Source organism: Stegastes partitus, unplaced genomic scaffold, assembly GCF_000690725.1.
Source record: "Stegastes partitus isolate 25-593 unplaced genomic scaffold, Stegastes_partitus-1.0.2 Scaffold1317, whole genome shotgun sequence".
Classification (NCBI taxonomy): Eukaryota; Metazoa; Chordata; class Actinopteri; family Pomacentridae; genus Stegastes; species Stegastes partitus.
This window is the reverse complement of record NW_007579048.1, coordinates 124,568-137,099: the sequence shown is the minus strand read 5'-3', so window position 1 is coordinate 137,099 and position 12,532 is coordinate 124,568. Positions and strand designations below refer to the sequence as shown.

The window sequence follows — 12,532 nt, the reverse complement described above, 5'->3', positions numbered from 1 at the left end:
TGCTTGGACACAGCACTCTGTGAACAGCCAGCCTCCTTAGCTATGAATTTTTGTGGCTTACCCATCCTATGGAGGGTATCAATGATGGTCTTCTGACCAGTTGTCAAGTTTGCAGTCTTCCCCATATTGAACCAAACTGAAGCAGTTTAATGACACCGGGGAAACCTGTGCAGGTGCTTTGAGTTTAGCAGGTGATTAGTGTGTGACACTCAGTTTAAAACATTCATGCCCTGCAAAATTTGGACTGATTTCTTCACAGTATTCTAATTTTTTGAATTCCTGTTTCTGTGGGTTTTATGAGCTGGAAGGCCAAATTATGTAAAAATAAACAAATAAATACTTGAAATTGTTTAAATTGTGGGCCCTGAATCTATAATCTATGAAAGTTTAACTTTTTGAATGGAATTATGGAAATAAATAAACTTTTCATGATATTCTACGTTTTTGGAAAGGGTCTTTATAAGCAATTCTTTTGAATATGGTCTTAAAGGTGGAGCCTATGCTTCTTGAGAAAGATGCTTGATATTTTCCAAGTTAGCATATTCAGATTTGCTGTCCCACTCACTCCCACTACTCCCTTTCTTCCACGTTTCCCCTCCCTTTTCACTTGTTCTGTGCATGAACTAGCACCTGTTTTTTTCCCCCCAATGCACAGAAGAAAAAAATGGGCAACTTGTGGACACATGGGAGCAGATCTCTCATTCTCTGAAGAAAGCTTCAACACTGCAGTCTGATGCCCTGAGTATCACCACATCTGTACATTGCTTCTATAAAAGGAGAATCCTGTCCCAGTCCACTAGTTTGTAAATTTATGAACACATTTTTTTCTCGTAGTTTTGGCTGCATGAAAACAGCAATTTAATTTTCATGATTCCTAGTGATAGTCTTTGGAATCCAGTCAGTTTGCAAAACACACATTAATAAAGGATGTCAGTCATACTGCACATACACTGAATTTGGAAAGGACACTTGTAGAAGCCAGTAACGTAATAACTGCTGATAATGTAGTAATAGAAATTTTCCATTTTTAAAATGGAATAGGCTGATAACGTAAAAACTGGCCAATAATGTAATAAAAGTCCCGAACTGATAATGTAATAACTTTGGCCAATAACACCACAGCTTATTACTTTATTGGCTGGCTATTATATTTGCAAAGAATTTTTTTTTTTTTAACCCAGGCCAATAACACAACAACTTATTACTTTATTGACCAAAAGATATTACGTTATCAGTTCAGGACTTTCATTACATTATTGCCCAGTTATTACATTATGGACTATTAAATTTTATAAAGTGCACATTTATTTTGTTTTCTGCTGTTGTTACGTTATCGGCTGTTATTACATTGATGGCTTCTACAACACTTTAAAAAAAAAAAATCTACAGGAAATTTGTATTTACAATTTTCACAATACTAGTTGTAGTTGAAGAAAAAAATCATGTCAGGTGGTTTTTGTAAATTATAAAACCTCAGTTTATTTTTATTGGACTTCTGCTTACAGAACATGTCAACCTGAATGCTGAAACTTCCCGTAACCCCAAAGTACATGACTTACACCTTTAAAAAGACGAGAGACACCAAGTGAAAATCAAATGTATCTCATGACGACAAAAACTGTGAACTTTAAACAATCAACACTGCTTTCAACAAGCCACGACCTAGAAAATAACATTTTGTCACACTAAAATTGACAAGTGGATTTCAAACTAAAAGAATTGCATGCACAAGAAGATTTTGTAGTATCAGAAGCCCAAAGGAATAAATAGGATAAAAGCATGAGTGCAAAAACAAAAGCAGGGATCCATTCATCATCACTGTGTGCCAAGTTCAAAGTGCTGATAGAAACACACAAAGCCAGCTTATACAGTAAATGACCACAATTCACTTCCTCTCTTACAACTGTCTTTATACCTCCTCAATAGATAGTGTATCAGCAAAAATCTCATTTCATGGCAAGCAAAAAAAATCATTCTGCTGTCATGTAATATTTTTTGCCCAAAATCACATATAATGGATGTTAAAAACTGTGTTCTTACAGTGTCAACGTTCAGTCTCAAGTCCTGATCAGTAGAAAAAGGTCCCAAAGTCACCCATGCCATTGCGTCTAAACTGGTTTCCTTGAATAGAGACAAAGATCTGGTGGTCCATCAGATCCTCGACTGCTCGACTGCAAGACATCTCTTTGTTTCTGCTCAGCTGATGATTTAACTGCCACTTCCGGCCTGCGGAGGCCATGTCACCACCTGTGCTGTTGTTGTCTGCTGACTCAGGCTGAGGACCAGCTGAGCTGCTGCTACTCGTCGGGGTAGTGGTTGTTGATGTCACTGATGATGACGATGATGATGATGAAGACATTGACAATGTGGAGATTAAGTCGGTCATTTTTTCCTGTTTGTTTGCAGCTGGGTCTTGGGGTGGGAAAAAAAAAGGTCAGTTGAATAGTGCTTTTGTGCTGAGCTTTTAACTGTTACAAACTGTCTTGTTATCAAAGCTCTACATACCTTCACTTTTTTCCACAGAACCACTGTGCTGTTCTGCATTGTTGGGTTTCACTAGAACCACCCCGTAGCCTTCATTGTTGTGGACCACATTGTTCTCCATGGTAATGGATGGCATCACATCTAGCTCATCAGCAAAGTCCTACACACACACACACACACACACACCCTTTTAATATCTCTGGTTTATCAAAAATTAGGAGCAGAAATGGTTGGTTCATGTTGTAATCTGCACAGACATTTAGTTGTTAAATAAGTGTCTTCATCACATATAACATGTATATCTACTTATCCTGTTTCTGAGTTAGATACATGGCACACCTTGATATCTGTCTAGCGTTGGCAAAGCCTTTGAGCCACCTCCTACATTCTCAGAAAGGCCTATACAGGTAAAGAATGAAGCAAAGGACAGGGAAATATTGAAGGAAAACCTGATGCAGTCTACAAAAGAACCGCCACTTGGCAGAACATTTGTTTTTTGGCCAGCTGTATTGTCTGATGCATACAACCAAAGCTACAGAAGAATTGTTTAAAGGCAACACGATGAATATTCGGGAGTGGTCAAGTCAACCTCAACCCAATCAAAAATTTGTGCCTGGACTTGAAAAGGGCTGTTCACTCATGATCTCAATGCAATCTGACAGAACCTGAACAGTTTTGCAAAGAAGGATGGGATAAAATTCAATTTTCTAGATGTGCAAAGCTGATAGACCTATTCACACAGGCTTAGTGCTGTAATTGTGGCCAAAGGTGCATCTACTAAACACTGACTTATGGGGGGAAATATTCATGCATTCATTTATTTTAAATTGTCTCTTTTTAATGAATTGACATTGCTTTGTACAAATCAAGCTTTTTTCAAACTGACACAAAAAGTTTGATTTATTATCAAAAAAGCCCAATTAAATTGACCAGGATTCAATGTTGACAAGCAATAGAAGGTGAAACTTCCGGGGGGGAGGGTGAATACTTTTTATAGGCACTGGACATACGAGGGTTATATGTGTTGACTCAGTACAGGAATAACTACTTCATGTATTTTATATGATAAACTGGAAGCACATTCCAACAGTTTCACAGAGTTATTCTTGGTACAAAATACTGGGATCGTTTTTCAAACCGGCGGAGTGTTTGCAGGACTTGTTTCATCTCACCTTGATGAGGATCCCGTCCTTGCAGTGATGGATGCCATTACCAACCAGACTGCAAACACTGCCAGGGTAAATCTCCACACCTGCCCCCTGCGTACAGTACACAGTAACATAATCACATCAACAATGTCAGCAGACCAACAATCTATCAACTACATTGCTTTTTTAGTCACAAAACAAACCAGTAGAGAGAGACCAGAAATTTGTATGAGGTCATTCAGAAACAGTAAATGCACAGCTTTTTAAACAACTTTTTAAAAGCTCTAACACTTGTTAAATGACTTGATGTTTGTGTGTCACTCACAGCGTACTCAGCTGTCAGCGATACCATTGGCTGTTTCTAAGGCAAGGATGGAGGAGCTTGGTGTTTGTTTATGCAATAGAACTTGCATCTAAAATTGCATCTAAATCAAAGCAGCCAACACTCTATCAAACATTTTTTCAATCATGGAAATCTCTGTTGATCCATAGTTATTGTTTTATTTTATCTCCCAGATCTATGCACGAACCACCGGGACTAATCTGTTGTTGAACATCAAAGAAATAACAATGCAGGCCTAGCCAGCTGATGTAGTGATTGTTGCAGGCCAACCTTTGCCTTATTTCCACTCTTTTTATAATCAAATATTAGTAGTTGCAGTGGTATTAAGAAGTACACTGTCAAAAATAAAGTCCTGACCTTCATTTTTTTACATAAAAGATAAGAATAAAAGAGGAAATTTAACAAAGGGGGAAAATACAGAAATGTTAAGGCAGTTGTTTCTTAGTTTCAATTTTCTCTTAAAATAACAACAGAAGAACTCTTGGCTTATAATTATAAACCGCAGACATCTGTGATGAGAAGCTCAATACACTTAAATAGTAAAAGTGATGTCATTCATCCAAGAAAGATTGACTTGTGAATAGGAAAAAAGATCATGTAGATATCTGAACTGTTGTTTTTGACTAAGAAAAAATTTAATTATGGATATGTACAATCCATGTTTAGGTTAGCTATTAAATGGTAAAATGGCTTGCAATAGATATCTGTGATAGACATTTTCACGAGTATGAAATGAATTGGGGATATAAAGAATGAGCATTTTGACTTGTGACAAATTAAGAGTAGGTGTCTTTAATTAGAATTGCAACATTTGAAAAAAAAAAAAGCTAGTCAAAAAGCAGTTAATATCTTTAATAGATATTACTGCGACTGACAAAGTGTTACAAGTGCTTGCCATATGCACCCACCTTGGAGCCATACAGGTCACACATGTTCATGGTGAGACGGGCAGATGTTCGGACAATAACTCCGGTGGTCTCACACTGCAGCACACAGTTTTCCATGTTCAGAGTTCCCTGACGCACACCTGACAATCAACAGACAGGAACAGACGTTAGAACAGACCTGGCATGTGAACAACCATCATTGTTTTACACTACACTCAACAGAAATATGAGTTGAATCAACAGCACATGGAAATGTACATGTATACAGTGTACATGTGTGTGTATGTACATATATATGTATACGTATACTCCCATACAGTTGAAACAGAAGTTTATTTACTCTGTATAAAAAGACATGTTTTTTTGTTTTTTGGGGGTTTTTTTTACACTGTGTGACATTAAATCTGACTAAACGTTTCCTGTTTTAGGTCAGTTAGGATTACCAAAATTATTTCTTTTTGCTAAATGCCAGAATATTGAGAGAGATCATTTTTTAGAGAATTTTTTTTGTTTTGAGTGTGAACACGTGATTAACTGACTTGGTGTTATTGGTCATAACTCTGTCACTCCAGAGGAGTTTCCCATCACCCTGTGAGGAGACCGATAAGTGTTTAGTGGTTGGACCATTGTCACAGCATGGCATTTACAAGAGAATGAGAGGATTTATTCTTATTATTCTTAACCTTTATTTAACCAGGAAAAGGCTCACTGAAATTAAAAATCTCTTTTCAAGAGTGTCCTGGCCAAGACAGGCAGCAGCACAATTGACAAAGTTAGATATTTATAAAGTAAAAATACATTGGATGGAGCAAAGGATTGTGTTTCAGTTTGTTGTTGGAGCAGCTCAGCATCTGAACTCTGACAAGTATCTAAATGTTCAAACTGGACCGTTTACAGCTTCCAGTTTAATGACAGTTGCTAAATGTATTTCCAACATGTACCAGTTTCCAAAGTAATTCTTGGAAAGCTTTTCTGTTAAAGTGAAATCTTGAAGAGGCTCAATATGATAGCAGTTCTAAGTATGGAGTACTCACACAGAATGCCTTCAATAGCATCATGTTGGATGAACTTGATGTTGGACAGTCTGACATCAGCTCCTGTCGACTCCACAAATGAGTCGCCTTTGTTTTTCTTCTCAATCACCACTTCATCAGGGAACCCAAAGCCTGGCACACAGACCACACTATTACCAAGAATTCTGTCATGACACAGCAGCTCTGTAATCATGGTAAATTGCTTGTGTGAATATTAGACTGCACTGAAAGCCTTTGTCCTATAGGAGGTTATTCAACATATCTAGATGCACAATAACTCAGTTCAATTTTAAACCCAGATTTTATTCTTCAAGGGAGTCAGCAACACAACACAGCAGATGGAAGCAGGAGTGCTCTAAAAGGATTTGGTAGATACCACGTTGACTTTGGACTTGATAAAACACAGAGGACCAACACCAGCAAATGATATGGCACCACAAATCATCAGACTACGGAAACATCACACTGGAATTCAAGCACTTTGGACTCCAGTAAAATCCAGTATCATGCATTGCTACTTGTAAACATAGAAATAAATAAAAGAGTTAACATAGTCTGAATGAAAGTGAAATTAAAACTAAATTAAAACAATTTGGTCTTATCTGCTCATCATCTGTGGCATCAGTCCTGCACTATGATTTGAATGAGAAGACACGTGACGCTGTCCTCAGCTCATTTAACAACATGGTGAAAGTGGGATAAAATTAAACAGTACATGTGCTCTACATGAACACATGAGAAAGTTAATTTTTTCTACCTTCCATGGTGATGGAATCTGGTATGAAAATGGAACTGTTGACACAGTAGATCCCTGGGAGAACAATCACCACGTCACCCTGATGGCATGAATCCACTGCTGATACTGGCTCTCTGTGGAACTAAACACATGACACAACTCACCCACCATGTTTGTACATACAGTGCTGCTTAGGCTTGACAGGCACTATTGATAGCCAGTCGACACAATGAGAACACTGTTGGCTCTCCTCTGGCACCACCGTCAGGACAAACTTATATTCGGTGACACAAGTTGTAAGGAACAAACAACAGAAATGTGTCTTTCCATTTTAAAAGCAGTCAACTCTTTTGTTATTTGCTGTGTACCGAGCATTATGGTGAGTGTACACCTCATCTGGCTGAGCTCCCGCTCAGTCACAGGGTCAATGCAGAGTGGAGCTTTTTATCCACAAACAGTCTGTATGATTGAACATAGCCGCAGCAGCAGCAGAGAGATTATTTATCAGTGAACACTAGTTTTACTGAGAGAAGCTTTCTCATCTACAGCTGACCTTAAACGCACTGTTGATATTTAGAGTTTTACCTGATAAAAAGGTGGTGGTCAGTACTTGAGAAATTGAGAAGTTCCCTCCTTAATATTTTACACACTGAACTTTGCTCATGTAAATAATGAGTCTTGACAGTCCTGTCGCTGTGAGAGCTTAATGAATCTTTGTGTTTTGCTAAAGTGACTGCTGTCAGAGGCCAGCCCTGGTCATTGCAAGCATGTGTTTTACTGACCTGGATCTCAGCATCCTCAGAGGCACAGAGAGGCATCAGTCTGGCACTTAGGAGAGACTGAAGCTGGATAGAGCTGCAAGAGGCTGTAACCACATGAACCACCTTCATACCCGATTCTCTGGGGCCACGGCTCTGCACACATTGCTGCCTGGTATTTCCTTTGTAGGCTAGCACATACCTGGACAGGTGTAGACAGAAGGTTGTGAGGAATGTTGGATGAGAGACTAAGAGCACTAAACAGTAAGAGGGAGGACGGCCACACAAAGATCTCTTACCTCAACAGGGGGTTCTCAATGATGTGTAGCTTGCGTTTGAATGTCTCCAGCTGGTCGCACAGCTTCAGGCCCTCAACCATGGACACATTATCCAGCTCAGAGTCGGAGTCAGTGCTCAGGGTGCTGCGCAGCACAGAAAACTGCTGGAAGCACTGGGAGCACTTTTCCAGTAAGGACTGGTATTCTATCACCAGGCCTGCTGGGACTCTGTCCTCTAGCACGTCGTAGTAGCTGAAAATGATGCATTTCACAACAGGACTCATGGATATTCACCGACACTTATTAATGCAAGATCACCATTATTACTGAGGGTGTACTTACAGTCTGAGACGAGGCTCCACACAACGCACAAAGTAGTCAAAATCATCATCTTCATCTTCCTCATCCCACTGCCTCCAGATGTGTTTGTAGAAAAACCTGCAGTGCAGGGGTATGTGGGCACACAACAACACATGAACTCCTGGCATGGATGCAATCAGTAGACACAGGTCCAATCAGCAGAGGCCTACCTGAGGTGCTCAAGAGCAAGGGCAGTCTGATCAAAGTCCCCAGACTCCTCATAGACCACCTGCAGTTGCTGTAGGGGGACTTTATGCTGAGTTGCCTCCAGAAGAGATTTCATGGCATCTTCAGTGAGTTCACAGCCTCTGGTGTCACACTGCAGTGGCAGCACCAGCCTTACACATGCCTTCAGATCCTTCAGGTCCAAATCTTTCACCTGAAATCACAAACAGTTGTAAACTGGCCAACACCCCTTGTGTAGTCACACAAATTCATTTTGCTGCCTGCCCTTCTCCTATGTGCTTTTTCACCACAACTCCCACACGGCAGGATTTTCACCCCCCTTTAGGTGTGAATGTTGAGAACATATGTAACAGAAATAAAATAAAAAAGGGTACTGCTATTTGAGACCAGATATTTCAGCTTTGTGAAAACAAATCTAAACCTACAATATCAGTAAAGATGTGTGTGACAGTTGGACTTACCTCAACCAGAACATCAAAGACATCAGTAGTCCATAGAGCCAACCAGTCACACGGCTCCAACACTTTCTCCAGGTAGTCTGCTGAGAAGGTCTTCACCTCTGAGGGCTTACAGTCCCCTACACGCAAACAGCAGATTTGGATAAGTATACAAAGAAGAACTAGCATTAGGAGTTGAATGACTCAGAGTAAAGATTATTGTTGTGTTTGAATCAGAACGGGTTACCGAGCATGTAGTCCTGGTACACCTTGAACCTCTCATAGAACAGCAGGTGGCTGGTCTGGAACGTGTCAGGAAGACTCCCTCCTCCAGATCGCTCACATCTCTGCAGCTGGGTCCCTGACTTTTCAATGTTAAAGTTGTCTGTGCCACTGTCATCATCACTGCCATCTTCATCCTCTTCTTCATCTGCTTCTTCATTATGAAACAAAGCTGTTGGAAATACATGAATCTGACCATTAAGAGCAGTTTTGGACTCACTGTCTCACCCAAGTACACCTCAACCTTCAGACAAGAGGAGGTGAGGACAGGTACCTACTGAGGCACAGCCACCACCTTTGCTGTGTGTCTGAGATAAGATCTTATGAAGAATGTAAAGCACTGACCGCACAGCATTCTGAGAGCAGACACCACTTTAAAAAGAGGACAACGACAGGACTGCTATGTGTTGTAGTACAGCAGCAGACATGCGATGTCATTGTCAGTCAAAATGTCAGAATGCAGCGAAACAAAGATTTGTTCAAAACGCCGGTGTTCCAGTTTAACTGGTGATGTTTGCTGTATTTACACTCCAGATGTTCCGTTCGCAGATTGGTCCTGACCAGACCCGAGTGTGTGTCAACACAAAGACACTACATGAAGAAGACCTCGCCGAAAAACGTAAACATCACTGGTTAATTAAGTCTATATCTATGTCAGTGTCATCTACAGACAGCAAAACGAAACGTGCTGGCTCAAATGACATTTTTTTAAAAATCACATATTTTTCAAGTTCGGTGAGAGAATTCGAAACCCTGTAGTCCAGCGGTACAAATACTACTTCGGCGTTGAACTTATTGTTCCACTGATCAGCTCGATTAGGATCAGTCTTCATCTATAGACATCTTCTCCATTCTGTCAGGTGTTTAACACCTGGTGGTTATTCAGGAGACACGCCCAGATCAACTGCTCATAGTCAGAACTTAACACAGACACACGCTGTCTGTTTAACAACGACACACAAAACCAATTATTGTCTGACCAAGCAAAACCCACAACATAGAAGCCTGTTGTGTTGTGTTGTGCATTTAGTGTCAGAGATACAGAGTAGAACTTATAGCTCAACTCTGGTTTGTTCACAGAAACACACACAGCAGCCTCCCATCGTAACAACACGCAGTGTAACATTGGTTTGATTTGATAAAATGCATCGGAACAAACTGAGGCCGCGTTGCGGAAATAGCTTCCGGTTGAGTAACGTTGTGGATTAATAGCATTACTTTCTACAAGAAGCTACTGAACCCTTTTGTCAGAGATCATTGCTCTAATACACACAACAAAGTGTTAAAAGGCACACGAACTCGAAACTTTACGTTGCATCAGGCAAGACTGGTTTAACCTTGTTCAGGTAACCGTAGACTCACTGGTATTGTGAATTAGTGCTGGTTGAGTAGTGACATGCTGCACTTTCCTACCTTGAGACACACTCGACAGATGGCCTACTTCAGAAGAGCTGTTGTCCGTGTCGAGTTCTACTTTAACAGCACAATCCAGGTCAGCCAAAGCAGGGTCCGACATGTCGTTTTCGGTGCTTGCAGTTTGCTGTGATTCCTGCTCCATGAAGAACTTATAGGAACTACCGACTTTTCTGTTATTGAACTAAAGCCAGATTACAGCGGTGTAGTTTCATCTATCTGACAGACACAAAACGCCCTGTTACTTTCAAACATCCCGGTCTACACAGCCAGAGCCAATCAGAGCACGAAAGCAGGGGGAAGCCCCGCCCTCCCGGCGCCGAAACTGCCCTTTAGCTAATGGACAGGGGAGGACTGTTGAGCATGCGCAGAACGCTGTTTCGGTCCTCCAGACTGCCATGGACGCATTTTTAGTGCATTTTTAGTAATAGAATTAGAATTTTTTTTTTAAAACTTAGAATAAAAAAATTACAAAAAAACTTTATTATTCCCTTCGGTACAAGACCTCAGGGAAATTGCTACACCAAAAAACAACACAACACCAATGTTTGTAATATTTTATCAATGGCATTCACTGTGGACAGCAAAGAAAGAATTTCATTGTACAGGGAAACACTGTGCATATGACAATAAACTTTGATTGATTGATTGATTGATTAAAGATTTTAGGACTCGTAAACGTAATTCTAGTTTAAAAAGTAGTTGGCATTAGTCACAAACACAGAACATACAAAAAACCCTGCAGCTGGAGTCTCTCCAAGTCACAGACTGTATATTTTCTTTCTTATACATTCTATGCACCAAGTCCTAACAGAAAAATATGTCATTTTCTGTGGTGGACAATACCATTAATAGTAATTTCTCGTAAAAGTCACAAATTATCAAAGTAATAAAGTAGTTTAAAAAAGTTTAATATAGGTATGTTTTCTGAGCTATAAATGAGGGTCTGGTGTTTCTGGAACTGTGTTCTTGTGGCCTATATGCTTTTAGACTACACTGATGTAGTCATGTAAATGTGTTTAGTCTATGGCACAGGAACAGCAAGGACATTAAACCCTTAAACTGAGGTGCCATCACCTTGAAGCTGACTGCCTGAGGTTTTATGAATAGGCATGGGATAGCACCTTGTGAAATACTGTTAATGCCAAAACATGTTCTGCATTGTTCTCGATTTGGGGTATTTTATTTATTTGTTATTTTTTAAAATTTAAATTTCAAGACACTTAAGGAGAAGCACACTTGAAATTCATCATCATGCCATCGCGGGACAAACAACTGCACACAGATGTGGCTGAAGGCCCGTTAGGCATTATCTATAAACAAGGTTTCTACATATGTAAACTTCTTCTTTCTTGTCACTTTAGTGCTTGTTGCTTCTTCCTTGTCGATTTACCTTTTTTAACACTTCCAGGCTTCCTCCGGTAACCCCAAAACCCTGCTTAGAAATTAGGTTACTTCAGAACAAGCCAAGCCTCACCTGTAAAGTGGACAAGTGCAGGCAGCAGCAGCAAGGTTTGGTGTTCTCACCTAAAATGATCTTTAAACTACATTTTTTCTCACAATAACAGTATTTCCAAAAAACCTGGACTACTTTTGTAAGGTTTCTCCTCTGCCTTTACTGGTGGTTGGTGCAAAATGCATCATGGGATACTTCGCTGCCCCAAGTCCACACAAGTGTGGTCTTGATGCATCCTTGATAATGTAGCCGGAGCGAGAACACATTCAGACATTTCATCCACACTTGGCTGGATGTGTACTTTAGATTGGAACAGTATTTGGGCTCCAACTGATGATGTTTGACAAGTTCACAAGTACACACAATGGCACATATTTAGAAACAGCCCATATCTGTGTAGCATTGTGTCGTGTCATACATTCAGTTTCTGACTTTCTGCTGACGTAAATTGTTCGCTTGTCCCTACCACTGTTCTGTGCCTTGAATTACTTTGTCAGTGCCTCTCCCTATAAGTATATGTGTATTCTCAGGATTTAATCAGCAGTGACTGTCAATAGTATGGAGCTTGTGACCTTGCTGACTAAGTCTTCATACCCTGCATATTCACTCTGTGTTTACTCCTTGTGAAATAAACTCATTTTATCCATTCATCTGGTCAGTGGTTCCTGTCTGCAGTTGAATCTCTGAATTTCCTGTGACAGTTTTAAAGCCATGTCATTTAAACATGACA

At 40.0% G+C, this 12,532-nt stretch overlaps 1 protein-coding gene across 1 annotated transcript; it reads right to left on the bottom strand.

Annotated features, from left to right (window-relative positions):
* Positions 1–1,459: 1,459 nt before the first annotated feature.
* On the bottom strand, positions 1,460–10,491 carry shcbp1 (SHC SH2-domain binding protein 1). Its single transcript, XM_008298432.1, has 13 exons — positions 10,347–10,491; positions 8,899–9,105; positions 8,676–8,791; positions 8,199–8,407; positions 8,011–8,106; positions 7,690–7,920; positions 7,415–7,592; positions 6,654–6,774; positions 5,897–6,028; positions 4,884–5,002; positions 3,657–3,743; positions 2,506–2,644; positions 1,460–2,412 (listed from the first exon to the last, which is right to left on the bottom strand). Exons 1-13 carry the CDS (start codon positions 10,489–10,491, stop codon positions 2,069–2,071), a joined length of 2,124 nt encoding a protein of 707 aa, XP_008296654.1. The 3' UTR covers positions 1,460–2,068.
* Positions 10,492–12,532: the final 2,041 nt, after the last annotated feature.

Coding starts and splice junctions, on each gene's coding strand:
- shcbp1 (XM_008298432.1), bottom strand. CDS start 10,491: ATGGAGCAGGAATCACAGCAAACTGCAAGCACCGAAAACGACATGTCG. Junction 7,593..7,689: donor ATTGAGAACCCCCTGTTGAG/GTAAGAGATCTT, acceptor ACACCTGTCCAG/GTATGTGCTAGCCTACAAAG. Junction 5,003..5,896: donor TGCTATTGAAGGCATTCTGT/GTGAGTACTCCA, acceptor GTTGATTGTCAG/GTGTGCGTCAGGGAACTCTG.